The 16,295-nt window shown below is 45.7% G+C and overlaps 1 protein-coding gene across 5 annotated transcripts in view; it reads right to left on the reverse strand.

Annotated features, from left to right (window-relative positions):
* METTL8 (methyltransferase 8, tRNA N3-cytidine) overlaps positions 1-16,295 on the reverse strand; it is a 54,963-nt gene that overhangs the window by 32,820 nt on the left and 5,848 nt on the right. For 4 of the 5 annotated variants that reach the window (XM_084812628.1, XM_084812654.1, XM_084812664.1 and 1 more), the window contains exon 2: positions 2,185-2,341. In XM_084812628.1, the coding sequence (XP_084668754.1) occupies positions 2,185-2,327 (143 nt within the window). In that variant the 5' untranslated portion in view covers positions 2,328-2,341. Of the gene's footprint in view, positions 1-1,432; positions 1,572-2,184; positions 2,342-16,295 lie in introns of those variants that run through there. The other variant, XM_084812644.1, reaches the window with a different exon arrangement.

The following is a 16,295-nucleotide window of genomic DNA, read 5'->3' on the forward strand; positions in this document are numbered from 1 at the left end:
AACCCGGATCTCCTGAATCGCAGTTCAACACTCTAACCACCACACCACACTGGCTCTCGGTTCTTTTACTCCACATGGGGCGTCTTTACATTAAAGAAAAATCCCGTAGTCCTACCGTTGTAGAGCCTTTCCACGTTTACTGTGGGCTCCCAGATGGAGGCTACATGATTGGTAAGAGGGGAAGTTCTTAATTTTCAAAGTTCCACAGATCTCAGTGAAACATCACCATCTAGTGGCTATTTAATAGTGCAACAAGCAATGTACACAGTAGGGGGAATCCGGGATATTTAAATACCTCATTATCTCTGGATCTTTTAAGCATGGAATAACCAGGAAAGACCACTGGATGTGCCCTGGAGGTTGATGACATTGTGAAAAGGACCTGCAAACCTCTGTGAGTGACCCAACATGAGTGTACGATAAAAGCCTCGTGTGATGGTGCCCATTATGGTGACCATCTGCAAAGCTGAGAGAGAAATCGTGACCTCTTGACTAGAAAATGGGAGCAATCTCCTAACTCATGACAAAGTAGATCAGGGGTGGAGAAACTTCTTTGTGTTGAGGGCTGCATTCCCTTGTGAGTAATGTCTTGTTCTCTGCCTGTCTTTCTCTATTCTGCCACCCCCTTTCTCTCTCCTTCCCTGACCAGCTGGCTTCCATGGAAACGGCAGACTGGTCTTGCCAGAGCTCGGAGCTGACTGCTTGCAGACAGGGCCAGCCCGGCTATGGGCCACAGTGAACCATGAGTCTCGGGTGGTGGATTGGAAGGGATGGCAAATTGTGCCCTGCCAACTGCGGGGCTACCCATCATTGCTGCCGCTGTGCCACCACCATATCTGCAGCCCGCCAGCTTACAGTGGAGTGCCATGCTACTGCAGCAAATTTATTTATTTATTTATAAACAGCATTTATTTATTACATTTATATCCCACTTTTTTTCTCTTGCAAGGAACCAAAGGTGGCTTACATGCTTCTCCTCCGCCGCCGCCGCCGCCACCACCACCTCCTCCTCCTCCTCCTCTCCATTTTATCCTCATAACAACCCTGTGAAGTAGGTTAGGCTGAGAGGCACTGACTGGCCCAAAGTCACACAGTGAGCTTCCATGGCCAAGCAGGGACTAGAACCAACACTCTAACCACTACGCCACACTGTCTCTCACTGCTAGAGGAAAACAGAGTGGCTCTTCTACTGGGTTCTTTGTGCTTTCTTCCTTCAGATGCCCCAGCCAAACAGAGCATCACAGTCTTCCATGGGATAAGAAGAAGCAAATGAGTGTTTACTCCCATCCTAATCTGGACAAAGCCAACCCCCTGCCACTTATAAACCCATCAGTGATTTTATCGCAGGTCTCCATTTTATACTCTAAATTCTAAAAACAATAGAACAGCCATTGTAGCCATCTTTGCAATGGTGAAAAAGGCACCCACTCACATTGCTTATAATCAGTTCTCTAGCATCCAACCAACTGCTGGTTTCAGTCAACTGATGCTCTCTCTTTATGTACTTGAAAATGCTTGAAAATGCTAATGGATTCCAGTCAATAATTTTGTCTGCAATGCTGTTTTCAAGACTGAAAAAGATTGTACTCATGGAACAGGTATACACGCACATCACAGATTAGAAAAGGTTATCCAAGATATCTAATGCTAATCTTTATAATCTATAAAGATTATGGATTATTTTGATAAACAGCTGAGTTGTTTGCCTCTCTAAATCAGCCTTCCCCAACCTGGTGCCCTCTAGCTGTGTTGGACTGCAACTTCCCTCATCCCCAGCCAGCACGGCTGAGGATGATGAAAGTTGTTAGTCAAAATCAGCTGGAAGGCACCACGTTCAGGAAGGCTCCTCTCTGGTGAACAATAGATTTAACACCTTTTATTTGCATCTCAGGGTCCCTCTTCTGTAGGCGACTAACAAAAAGATGCAAATATCATCAAACCTGAGTTGAACTATTACTGGTATCTCCTGATGAACTTCAAAGCAAACTTCACTACTAGGGAGATTACAGCCTCTGGGCTCTGTAGGCAAAAGCCACATAGCAAAAGCCACACAGCAAAGGTATAGTAAGTTGTCAGTTCCCAGAGTGCTTGGCCTTTGTGCTATTGCGTGTTGTATCTTCACAAATGCCCCCATCTACATTAAAAGTCAAATGGATGATGCTGTAGCAAACACTTTAGTCTTACCACATGTTGTGATCAAAAACATTATCCGGATCCAGCAAAATCCGTGACCCCAGAGGAGCGGTGGGTCGTCTGTTGCTTTGGAATCTCTGGGGCATCTTGCTGTTCCTCAGATGCGGAGCAGAGAATCTCTTAATCAACAGCATGTCGAGAAAACACCCTGAAAACAAAATTAAATAGAAGTATAGATTTACTGCATTCAGTTACCTGAGAGACTTCCTGCCTGTTCTGTGGCAACACCAGTGTAAGTTGGTTTTCTGTGCCCTTTCCTGTTGTTTTAATTAATTTTCAAAAAGTATCCCATCACTGAATTGCTAATGACAGTATTAAGATTTCTCTTTTCAATGTACAGCTAGATGTATCTGATGCCAGAGGTGAAACGTTCAAATATCAGCTGCCTCAGACAGTAAAAATACAGTACATTCCATTAATTAAAGGGTAATTGCCCACTCTTTAATAATGCCCCCAAACTGCCACCTGTGATGACCATCTCAACCTGTTTAGCACAGTAGGGAAGCACGGTTAGCAACTCCTATAGCAAAGTTTATTTCTGTGAACAAATATTGCTCCAGAACTACTCTGGGTCGCTGCCTGATAACTGAGAGGTTACCTGCAGTGCAGTAATTGAAGGAAGATCTATTTCAATTTACAGACTGCTCTTGCAGAAGATAAGGCAATCGACTGCAACAAACTCACCCAAGAGGTCTACTCATGCAAGCAGTGCATCATGGGAGGATGGAACACATGCAAATACATCAGCAACATCTCTGAATAGGTATTTCTCCTTTACAACATGAAAAACCAAAGGAGGGAGCAATGCTGCAAACTGATGCTTGGACAGCATCCTTGAGTGATCAAGAATGAATACACAGAAAGGAGAGAACAGGCAATATCCAGTGCTACCACTGCACTAGCAGGAATGACCACTAGCACAATAAGAAGCTTGCCAATACTACCACTTCCAGAATGGGACAAGTGAACGAAGCTCACAGAAGGGCAGATTGCCAGCACTGGATACTATCCCATAGCTGCTTACTTTATTTATTACATTTATATCCCACCTTTCTTCCATCATGGAACTCAAGGTGGCTACATGTGGTTCCCAGGTACTCTCCCCTCCAAGCACTGACCAGACCCAAACCTGCTTAGCTTCAGCAGGGTGGCTGCCTCATGTGCCTTCAGACTATGCCTATAGGTATAGCACAGGAGTCCCCAACCTTTCTGGACCCGTGGGCACATTTGGGAACTTGAGAAACTGCTGTGGGCACCACCACAAAATGGCTCCCACAGAGGATGTTGGGGCCCTGGCTAGTCAAGAGTGGGGAGAGATGGTGAGCCTAGAGGCTGAGAGGGGAAATGGGGTGTGTGTGCCCCTTTGGGCCGCTCTTTCAGGGAGTGACAAGGGCACCACCTTTCTCAAGCAACTGTGTGTGCGTGTGTATGCGTGCGCGCGTGTGCGCATGAGCGTGTGCATGTTTTGGGTGAGTGAGCTATCTCAGGGTGAGAGCATGGGATAGCTGGGAATTCTAAGGCTGAATTCCACCCATCCCTTAGGTGAGAGCTGAGGGGTGGGGGCAATTGGCTAGGGTGAGAGGCTAGCCATAGCCTGGATGACAGCCTGATGTGATTGTAGAAGTGTGGAGTGCTTGAGGGGAAAGGTGAAGTAGGCCTATTTTAATTTTAGGTTGATGCTACAGTTTTTACTGGCCTGGTTTGTTGTCTGGCTGTACTGGCCTTTTGTTATTAGTTTTATATCATTTTAGAGTTGTACATGTGCTTAGGTGAATCCCAGGGGAGTGGGGAGAAACGGCGTGCCTCTCCTGGAGTAATCTCGGGCAGAGGGAGGTATGGAGTTGGGGGCTGGATGTGTTAGGTAAGGGAAAGGCAGGACAGATATTTGAAATCTGTCCCATCTTTTGGTCCTTCCATCATACCTCAAAATCTAGGTTGCCCTATTAGCCCACCCTCTAATCTGTTGGTGCTGCTTTTGAATGCCAGGTCAGTCCATAATAAAACAATTATTATCCATGATTTGATTGTGGAAGAAGGGGCTGACCTGTTGTGCATTATTGAGACCTGGGTGGATGAGCTGGGCAGAGTGGATCTGTCTCAGCTTTGTCCACCTGGGTACTCAGTGCAGCACCAACCTAGATTGGAGGGTTGGGGGAGAGGAGTTGCTGTCATCCATAAGGATTCCATCTCCCTCACGAGGAAACCCATCCATCCTAGCACCAGTTTTGAGGGTTTGTACCTTATGTTGGGCCAAAGAGACAGAACAGGTATGATGCTGATGTACTGCTCACCCTGCTGCCCAGCAGTCTCCCTGCCTGAGCTGGCTGAGATGGTCTCAGAGGTGGTGTTAGTGAACCCTAGGACAGTAGTTCTGGGGGACTTCAACATCCACGCCAAGGCTATCCTGACAGGGCCTGCTTGGGACTTCATGGCAACCATGATAACCATGGGGCTGTCTCAGTACATCACTGGCCCGACACATGTGGCAGGACATACCCTGGACCTGGTTTTTGCTGTTGGACGGATGAGGGATGACCTGGTTGGGGGAGCGGGTCAACAACCCTGTTTTCATGGTCAGATCATTTCCTTGTGAAGTTTGGATTGGCAGTAGCAGATCCTCCGTGCAGGGGTGGGGGACCAATTAAGATGGTCCGCTCCCAGAGACTTATGGAATCTGATGGATTCCTGAATGCTCTGGGGGATTTTCCAGCTGATAGGGCTGGCAATTCGGTCAAGGCTCTGGTCTCACTATGGAATGGTGAGATGGGAAGGGCCATCGATGCAATCGCTCCCAAGCGCCCACTCCGGTGTTGTGGGGCCCGAAATTCACCTTGGTTTACAGATCTACAGGAAATGAAACAGGCTGGACGATGGCTAGAGTGCAGGTGGCGCAGGTCTCGGAGCAAGTATGATCAACGATTAGCAAAGTCTCTTCGTTGTGCCTATTATGCGACAGTGAGAATGGCAAAAAAATCTTACTATACATCTATTATTTCATCCTTGAAATGTCGCCCAGCAGAATTGTTCTGAGTGGTGAAGGGCCTGCTGGGATCTTGCTCAGGCTCAGACAAACTGGGAATGGAACCCTCGGTCATCTGCTGTGATAAATTTGCTAGGCACTTCAAGGAGAAAGTCGCTCATATTCGCTCCGAACTTGATGCCACAGTTATCGCAGAGTCTGGGGAGGTGTCCGGTGTTCCGTCTGGTTTTGTTTCCTGGGATCAGCTTCAGTTGTTGCAGCCTGATGATGTGCAGAAGACGCTTGAATCAGTCCGGCCCACCACATGTAAGCTTGCCCCTTGTCCATCTTGGCTTATACAATCAAGCACGGCTGGACTGGCTGGGTGGGTCCAGGGAGCGGTAGATGCTCCGCTCTGTCAGGGGGTGGTTCCTGCCGCCTTGAGAGAGGCTGTAGTGCGCCCTCCCCTGAAGAGGCCCCCCCTGGACCCAGCGGTGTGTGAGAGCTATCGCCCCATTGACAATACCCCCTTTTGGGGCAAGGTACCTGAGCGTGTGGTGGCTGGGCAGCTTCAGACATTCTTGGAGGAAACTGATTATCTGGACCCATTTCAGTCTGGTTTCAGGCCAGGGTACAGCACTGAAACGGCCTTGACTGACGACCTCCTCCGGGTGAGAGACGGGGGGCGTGCTACCCTGCTGATCTTCCTGGATCTCTCAGCGGCTTTTGACACAATTGATCATGGTGTCTTTCTGGATAGGCTCTGCAGGATGGGAGCTGGGGGCCCTGTGCGACAGTGGTTCTGCTCCTACCTGCTGGGCTGATTCCAGAGAGTGGTATTGGGGGATTCCTGTTCTACCCCATGGCTTTTAAGCTGTGGGGTGCCACAGGGTTCTATTCTATCGCCCATGCTGTTCAACATCTATATGAAGCTGTTGGGAGAGGTCATTAGGAGTTTGGGGGTGGCGTGTCACCAGTACGCTGATGATACTCAGCTCTATTTCTACGTGTCATTGGAGTCGCCTGAGGCAGTGAAGGTGCTGGACCAGTGCCTGGAGACTATAATGGGCTGGATGAGGGCCAATAATCTGAAGCTAAATCCTGACAAGACGAAAGCTCTGTGGATTGGTGGTTCCCGGGTCTGGGAATTGGGTAAGTGACCTGTCCTGGACGGGGTTGCACTCCCTCTGAAGGAGCAGGTGTGTAGCTTGGAAGTACTTCTAGATCCATCCCTGTCACTGGAGCCCCAGGTGGACTCCGTGGCCTGGAGTACCTGGGGCCAGCTTCAGCTGATCCGCCAGCTACGGCCTTTCCTGGACAGCGATAACCTAGCCACAGTAGTACACGTGCTGGTAACTTCCCGATTAGACTACTGCAATACACTTTACATGGGGCTGCCCTTGAAGACAACTCAGAAATTGCAGCTAGTGAAAAACGCAGCAGCTAGACGGCTGACCGGAACACCTCATGAAAACCTTATAACACCGGTTTTAAAGGAATTGCGCTGGCTGCCAATACGCTTCCAGTCAGAATTCAAGGTTTTGGTGATGACATTTAAAGCCCTAAGCGGCTTGGGACCTCGATATTTGAGGGAGCGCCTCTCCCTATATATGCCTGCCTGAGAACTGAGATCTGTTGGAGGGGCCCTCCTCTGTGTCCCACCAGTATGAGACATATACTATGGTGGGACATGGGAGAGGGTCTTCTCTGCTGTGGCACCCTGGTTGTGGAATGCCCTCTCCTTGGAGGCCCGATTGGGGCAGACATTGGTCTCATTTTGGCATCAAGTAAAAACGTGGCTTTTTATCAAAGCCTTTGAGGGCTAAATGCATTCCCTAGCACATTGTTTTAACTGTTTTATTGTTTTAGATTTTAATTGGGTTTAGCTTGTTTAATAGTTTAATATGTTTTAGGTGTTTAAATTATTCATTGTTTTATACTTTTAAAATTGATTTTATCTGTATGCTGCCCTGAGATAATGATATACAGGATTGAAATGTTTTAAATAAAATAAAAGAGAGCTTCAGCTATTGGGCAATATAGAAATGAAATGAATAAAAATAAATAAATAAATAAATAAATAATTACAATAAATACAAAAAATGGAAAGAATTGGTTCCTGTCCTGCCCAATCTTCTTCTGTCCACACAGACCATTCCCTTTGGCTCTCTCTCTCTCTCCATGCCCAGCCTCTGGCCTCACTATTTCTCTCCCCCAACCCCTTTCCTTGCTCCTTCTCTCCCTTCCCCTTCCCCATCCCTAGCCTTGCCCTTTCTCTCCCACTCACCCCTTCATCTTGCTGTTTCTCTCCACTTCCAGCTGCTACCCTCACTATTTCTCTCCCCGACACCTCTTTACCTTTGTTTCCCCCCATCTCTATCCCTTTGCCTTGCTATCTCTTCCTGCCTACTGCGCAGTTGATCAGCGCCCTAAGATTTTTCAATTTTTTATTTTAAAAACTTTTTTTGAAGGGGCAGGGTGTGTAGACGTGTGCAGGTGCCATTGGAGGTGCCTGTGAGCACTGCATTGGGGACCCTGCTATAGCATGTTAAGAACAGATAAGTAGACTATGTATATATCCTCCAAGGACTCCTCTAAGTATTTGGGGGGAGGATTGTTATATGTATCCCTTTGGGGCCAGAATATAGGTAATTCACCACCACCACCGAGCACTCCCTCAGACTGTGTTCTCCTTGGGGGATGGTGAATTGTTCTATATTGTTGCATCAGACTCCCCACAACCGTTCCTATATAAATAATTTAAGATGACAACTGGAGTCAGTTAAGCTCCAACTAAAATGAACTGGAAATATGAAATACTGCGCATCCTGGTTTTCAGCGAAGTGTTAGCTTGTTCACACCTCCAGGACATTTTGGATGGGAAAGATATAAAAACTTGCAACCAAGCTTTTGGAGGACTAGAATCACCAATTGCAATATACCATCCCTATCTTCGAATCAAAAAGAGAGGGAAATTTCCTCTGTGCCCTAGGGAGGGACATAAGAACAACACACACACAGTGTGGACTCCCTGTACGTTCCTAACGTATGCCATTTATTCAATATGGAAGTGCTGACATGTTATTTGAGTGATACGATTTACCTGTTCTATTGCATATATGGTTATTATGTATAGATATCTGTGTTTCTGGAATATGGGGTCAGTTTAACTATATTTGGTACCTGCTTCCCCCCGCCCCCCAATAATACTGCAATCACCATAACCACCTCTATACAGACTTCTATAAATAATCTCTAAAAAATCTTGTTCTGGTTTAGCAGTAACCATTAAGAGTGTCAGGTTAGGACTGGGAGAACCAGGTTCAAATCCCTCTCAACCATGACACTCACAGAGTAAGGGACATAGCTCAGTGGTGGAGCCCCTGCTTTGTATGCAGAAGGCCCCAGGTTCAAGCCTCAGCATCTCCAGGTAGGGCTGAGAAAGACTCCTATCTGAAACTCCTGAGAGCTACTGTCAGTCAGTGTAAACCAAGGGTAGGCAACCTGGTACCCAGTGCCAGCTCCAGGTTTTAGAGGGCCCTTGGGGAAGGCATCCTAAATGGTCCCCCACCCTCAGTGAGTCTACCTTCTCACCAGCATTGTCACCAGCTGCTATTGCTCCTCAGCACTGCTACCACTTCCAGAGAGCCAGTGAGGAAGTAGCCAGTGGCATCTCCTGCTCCTCCTTCTCACCACCACCGTTGTCTGGGCCAGAGCAAGAGGCAGGTGAACAAGCAGGTTGCCATGGTGAAGAGGAGCAGCAACTCCAAGGGGTTCTTGTCAGCAGGCCACTGTTGGGGTGTGGGCCCTTGGCAGGTGCCCAACCATGCCTACCCTTGACACTGGCTTTGCTGGCGTCCTCCAAATATTTTGTCCTACAACCCCCACCAGCATGACCAATGGTTAGGGATGATAGGAGTTGTAGTCCAAAGCATTGGGAGAGTACCAGGTTGCCTACCCATGGCATAGATAATAATAAGCTTAATGGCCTAATGGTCTGAGTTGGTATAAGGCAGCTTCCTATGTTCATAATCAGACCATAGGCCTGTCCCTATTTCTCTACCTAACCTACCTAAGAAGGTTATCGTGAGGGTAAAATGGGAGGGGGAAGGAGAGCTATGCATGCTGGCTTGAGCACTGTGCATGGAGGAAAGCCGTAGGATGTCTAAACAAACAAACTCCCACATTTTTACATTAAATTGGAGTTATTGTCAAATACAACTAAGTGTTGGTGTTTTTAAAACTCCAACTTTATATGGATCTATACAATCCTAGTACCAGATTAGCGAAATGCTTTCTCCCCATCCCTCAACACAAGAGGGTTAAGTGGCCCAGGAATATCTCTGGAGTTACCCTTGTATAACAAATTTGTCCATTGCAGTGGTGACTAATGAGAAATTCGCCAGGCAAGAAGCAAAATGTGCAGTACTGTTTGCTAGAGACAAAGAGACTGTGATACACACAGTACATTCACATCAGGTTGTTCTGACTGTTTGCTTTAATAAGAAGGCTTCCAGGGAAAGAGGCACACACACAAAAATTAAGATGTTTCAAACGTTGCGCCTTTAAAAAAAACAATAATCAAACACTGGTTACAGAAGAAACATTCTGCTCCGGTGGTAGCACATCGTTCTTCTGCTTGACATTTCTCAGCCCATTCAATAGGTCACATTCCTTCAAAGTATTTCGTTCACAGCTCTTTTTTATGGTTCCAGCCACTCAAGCAAAGCGGGAGGAGAAACAGTACAAACACTAACACACACACATGTGTGTGTGTGTGTGTGTGTACACGTAAGGGTATGCGCATGTGTGTGAGTGTCTCTCTCTCATGTGTGTGTGTGTGCGCACGCACAGGTGATATTCCCAAACTTCTCTCCTGAATTTGTAAAAACAAAGGCTCAGTACTTGAACAGTGCTCATCTCAAATATTTCTTAGCATAACATTCAGCCCTTCCATAATTTACATGGTGATTTCTTAAGACTATTTATGCTGGTTTTCTTCAAAAATACAAACGCACACAAAGCAGTCTCTAAAAAGGCTAGAAATAATTCTGCACGCCATGGAACCAGTAATCTAGAGCCAACAACAGCAGCCGTGGCATTGCTTGAGTCACTAGGCCCGCTAAGTGGCCTTCTCTGGATTCCCTCTGTGATGTAACCAGGGAACATTTCTCTTTCCTTCTCCCCTCCAATTGCAATCCCTGGTGGATAACTTACATTTATAACAACTAACCAAAAGAATTACAGGGCCCCATCACAACTTTTACTTATACAACAACAAACCAAACAAAAACCTCATTGAACTACGAATCCGCCAATCCTTAATCCAGGATTCAGAACAGGAACGGTATTAATTTGGCTTGGCAACGGAGCACTCAAAGGGAGGAGCTACAGTTTAGTAGCACAGCGTATGCTTTACATGCAGGCAGTTCCAGATTCAAACCCCAGGAAGTCCAGTTACAAAAGGATCAGGTAGCAGCAGAAGAGAAAGACCTCCACCTGAGACTTTGGACAGCCACCACCAGAGCACACAACATTGAGCTAGATGAACCAATGGCCGGACTTGGTGTAAGACAGCTTCCCATGTTGCTATGCTTTATCTCTGTAAAAGCTCTGAGGTGCCGGGCAATCAGCATTTGAGTTTCTTCTGTTGCCACTGTTCTATGGTTCTGCCACCGCTAGCTCCCAGACTCATGTCCCCCCTCCCCAAGAGTCCAAACTGAAGTGGAAAAGGTGAGCTGGTTCGCACAAAATACTACGCCATGGCGTGGTCTGTTGAAGTCTGCCTTGTGTTGGTTCGCACAACACGATAACCCACGCTCACGTTTGAGCATGGGGAGAAAGCCGACAGGAGCTGGGAAGCATCCACTTCGGGTCCAATCATCCCAAAGGGATGAAGATGAAAACGTTTCTGATTGCCCAAATGTAGAAGGGGAGGAAATAGGCCAGGAGGACATGGTAGAACATAACAGCCAGTTAAAGGGGCCAATGTCCCATAGCAAAAGATGCACACACCAGAGGCATCTCGGGAGGAATACCATGTATAGGTGTTTTTATGCAAATGCTAGAAGCCTTCGAGCCAAAATGGGAGAACCAGAGTGCTTGATTTTAAAGGAAAACTTGGATGTGGTAGACATTACAGAAACCTGGTGGAGCAGAGAGAACCAGTGGGATACAGTCATCTCTGGATATAAACTCTATAAGGAAGGAGAGGGAAGGGCTCTTGACTTGAAGTGGCCAAGTTTGCCGATGACATCAAATTATTTAGAATGGTTAAAACAAAAAGGGATTGTGAAGAGCTCCAGAAAGATATCTCCAAACTGGGAGAATGGGCATCTAAATGGCAAATGTGGTTCAGTGTAAGCAAATGTAAATTGATGCCCATTGGGGCAAAAAATCCCAACTTCAAGTATAGCCTGATGGGATTTGAGCTAGCTGTGACCTACCAAGACAGAGATCTTGGGGTTGTGGTAGACAGCTCAATGAAGATGTCAACCCAGTGTGCAGCCGCTGTAAAAAAGGCAAACTCCATGTTAGGCATAATTAGACAGGGAATTGAGAATAAAACTGCCAATATCGTACTGTCCCTATACAAATCTACAGTGCGACCACACTTGGAATACTGTGTCCAGTTCTGGTCAACACACCTAAGAAAAGATATTGTAGAGCTGGGAAAAGTGCAGAAAGGGGCAACTGAAATTATTAAGGAGCTAGAGTATCTCCCCTATGACAGAAGGTTACAACAGCTGGGATTGTTTAGCTTGGAAAAAGGGAAGGTAAGGGGAGACATGATAGAGGCCTACAAAATGATGCATGGTGTGGAGAATGTGGATAGGGAGACTTTCCCCCCCCCCTCAAAATACTAGAACCCAGGGTCATCCAATGAAGCTGATTGGTGGAAGATTCAGGACAGATAAAAGGAAGCAGTTCTTCACACAGCGCATAGTTAAACTATGGAATTTGCTACCACAGGATGTGGTGATAGCCAGCCATTTGGATGGCTTTAAAAGCAGGTTGGACAAATTCCTGGAGAAACACTATCAATGGCTACTAGTCCTGATGGCTATGTGCTACTTTGGTACTGGAGGCAGTGAGCCTACAAAACACCAGTTGCTGGGGAACATGGGTGGGAGGGTGCTGTTGTGCTCATGCCCTGCTTGAATGGTCCCGGCCGACAGTTGGTTGGCCGGTGTGAACAGAATGCTGGACTAGATGGACCCTTGGGCTGATCCAGCATGGCTCTTCTTATGAGCATGGATTGAATGTGGGTCTCGCTGAACCATGGGTTATTGTGTTGTCTGAACCCAGCCATGATGAGAAACCACAGTTTGTTAACCACAAACAATCCACAGTTCACAACCCAACAACAAACCACGCCATATGTTATATTGTGTCTTGTCATTGTCAGGGTGGAAACTGAGCCAATAGAGCCCCAGAGCAGTTCTGATTCTGAGGAGGAACAGCAATCTGTGGGAGAGGAGCGCGCTCATCTCTCACAAGCACAGCAGCTCTCAGAGATTCCTCCTGCCAGCATTCCTGGGATAGATAGTGACCCTGGCAGTGAGAGACCACTGGAGGGGGGCTTGCTGGACACTCGACACAGACGCAGGAAGCGACGACAGATGGAGGGCGCGGAAAGGAGGCGTAGCGCTCGTTTGGCGCGCAAACAACGGTCAAGTCCCGAGGACTCAAGGGAAAGAGGGAGGATCTCTCCCTAGCCCATAAGTTCAGGGTCTTCCCGTGATTCTCCTTCAAATGGGGACCAACTGCCTTACCTGGAGCTTAGGCTACTCAGCTATCTTTCCCCAGTGCTGTTCCTTGCTTTGGCGCTAGCGACTAGTATTCTGAAAGAGTCATAAAATAATAAAGGAATAAAGTCTTGGAAAGAATTCCTCGTCATCTGTGTCCTGAGTTGGCTATTGGTGGGGACTGCAAGAGGCAGCTAGGGTGCTCCTGACAGTGATGTTGTATTTTATGGTTTTAATTGTGAACTGCCCAGACAGCCTTGACTATTGGGCAGTATAAAAATGTAATAATAAATAAAATAGTAAACCATAGGTTCTCTTCATGGGTTTTTCATGGTTAACAAATTTTTCATGACTGGGTTCAAACAACACAACAACCCATGGTTCAGCAACAACCTACACTCAACCCATATTCAACCTTGAGTAGGGGTTATCATGTTGTGTGGATCCAGTTGTGTCTGAGCCCATTCCCATACACCATGGTTTGTTTTATCAGTCCCTGGGTTATTTGTTTCCCTCCTCCTTTGCCTGCTCCCTCACTGTATTCCAACTGCTTTTGTGGCACTGCAGCATTGGCACGAAAAGAGGCTGGTTTTTTTTGTTTTGTTTTTTTACTGTTCTTGCCTGTTGTCTCTGAGCCTGGCAAAACAACCCACAATTCTGGGTTCATATGTAACAACAACCCATGATTTCAACAACGCACAGTTCACAACCCAGTAACAAATCATAGGTTCTCTCTGTGGGTTGATTGTGGTTAACAATCCAGAGTTAACCCATAGTTCTGGGTTTGTATATGACAACCCACGATTCAACAAACCATGGTTAATTAAACCATGGTTTGCCATTACATGCAAACCAGGTCACACAGTACCAACAAACCCATGGTTTGTTGTTAGCTTATGAAGTCTGATTTGTTTAAACCATGGCTTACTGACCTCTGATCTCAGAATAGTAGCTTATCCCTGGCTTGTTTGTACTGCTGTTCGCCCCAAAACAGAGGCCTGAAGCAGCCTGACAATGAAACTGCTTTGAAGACTGGCAAAATGGACAGGAGAGAAACAAACCAGAAATCGGGAAAGCAATTCATGGTTTGTTGGCTTGTCTGCAAGACAACTCGTGGCTAAAGCAACAAACTATGGTAAACATAAACCATTACTTAGGCCCTGTTCCCACGTAACTGTGGCAAATTGTGGGTTAATAAAGAACTAATTGTAGGTTAACTTTGGGTTGTTTAACCTTCAAACAACCCATAGTGTCCAGGTTCGCATGTCACAGTCCGATTGGAAGTTGATTATGAAAATCCACAATTTGCCACTGTTATGTGCAAACCAGGGATAAGCATTATGGGTAAACGCAGCCAGTGTTGCACAATGCTAGGGCTAGAAGGCAGCACCACCAAGTTATGTGGCAGCTGTGGCAGGAAAAAATAAAACAGCAAAGCTGGCTGCCATCCAGAGCATCCTAATATGTCAGGGCTCAAGCCCAATACACACAAGTTATATTCCTGTTAAGAGCAATACTTGCAATAGCCTGGAAATGTATTAAGATGGAAATAAGCCTACATAAGATAATTAGACAGATGGTCAAAAATATCTAGCAGGAATAGAAGGAGAAAAAAATGAGGTTTTCCACTGGCTAATACCTTTTTATGAGAGATATTATCTATTTAATTGTTAAAAGCCTGACCATTTCAAAAAAATTAGGAGAATGAGGAACAAGCTGTTTCTCCGGAATATGGACGAAAGCTGTGAATATGATTGATGAAAAGCGGGTATTGAACAATTATGCTAAATGAAAAGTAGGACTGTGTAAGATTTATACTATAACACAGCCAAGACCATTTGTACTGCTTTGCGCTTTGTTGACTTAAGCCAGAAACATCTGAACATGTCCCAATATGGTATAGTTTTATTGCTATACAAACAATGTATCAGTGTTTCTGGATGAGGCAGACTGAAATGGATCTAGATAATCTGACTTTAGGCCTGGTTATGGGACAGACTGCTTTCATCACTTTGGTGGACAATCTATACCAGGAACCGGACAAGGATGTGTGTCCCTGTTGGTTCTGCTGGACCTGCCTGTGGCTTTCGATACCATCTCATTAATCATGCTATCTTTCTGGACTGCCTGGATGGGATGCAGCTTGGAAGCACCATTTTTTTCCTTGAAATTTTATTTTGAAATAAGGTTAACAAAATAAAGGCAACAAAAAGAACATACATAATAATGCATCAAAATCACTAAAGAAACAAAGGAATTCACTAATTATAAAGCTTTGTCTATAAGAGACATGCTTATGGAACATCTAAAATAAAACTACCTAAGTGGGAGCTCAATAATGAATGAAAGTAAAAATACAAGTTCTGTAACGTATAAAAGGAGTGTGCGTAAGTGTATGTCATTTTGTGTTTGTGTATATTAATCAGAAAAAAATGCAGGCAACTGTACTTTGTTGGAACTTCATCAAAAGTTTGAAGTGCCTCAACATAGGAAATGAATGGAAACCATGGTGCCATGATATCATTCTTCAAGTTAGGATTCCTTGCTCACTGCACTTGCTGAATAAGTTTATACATAATCATAGTCTCCCAAATTTTATTAATCTACTACTGTTCAGTTGGTTGCTTTGGGGACTTCCAGTTACATGCTATACGTAACTTTGCAGCTGTATACAATTGCTTGGGGAGGTCTTTATGCAGGAATCCAGGATCATTAGGTTCAAAAAGATGAAGCAGCATTGCTTTGGGAGTTACCAGTGGTCTAACATGAAGAAATTCCTGACAGTAATCAGCAACCATGTTCCAAAACTCCCAGTGTTGAACATTCCCACCGAAGATGAAAATATGAACCAATGCGACTAATTTTACGGTGTTTCCAGTCCTTCCAGAGGCCGGGGGAATTTCAGAAGATGGTGCTGGAAGAATCCTGTTCAGCACCCTGGACATTGGCCTATGGTGTCCCTTAAGATGCCATCTTGTCCCCAGGGCCATCTAACATATACATAAAACCACTGTGAGAGGCTGTCTGGAGTTTTGGGTTTCAGTGCCACCAGTATGCTGATGACACCCAACTCTCTCCCTCTCCTTTCTATCTAAATCCAAGAAATCTGTTCAAGTTCTAAATCAGTATCAGTAATGGATTGCACGAAGGCAAACAAACTGAAGCTTAATCCAGACAAAACATAAGTTCTCCTGGTCAATCAAAAGATAGATCAGGAAATATGGATGCAACCTATCTTGGATGCAGTTTGGGTGTACTCCTGGATACCCAGGTTTCAGTTGTGGCTGGGAGTGCATTTGCACAGCTATGGCTAAGTGCATCCATTCCCGGAGAATGGCCTAAGTTACACCCTGTTTTGACTACTGAACTGTGTTCTACATGGGGCACTTTTTGAA

This window comes from Heloderma suspectum, chromosome 1 (genome assembly GCF_057233095.1).
Source record: "Heloderma suspectum isolate Gila_16-S chromosome 1, 16-S_ref, whole genome shotgun sequence".
NCBI classification, from domain to species: domain Eukaryota; kingdom Metazoa; phylum Chordata; class Lepidosauria; order Squamata; family Helodermatidae; genus Heloderma; species Heloderma suspectum.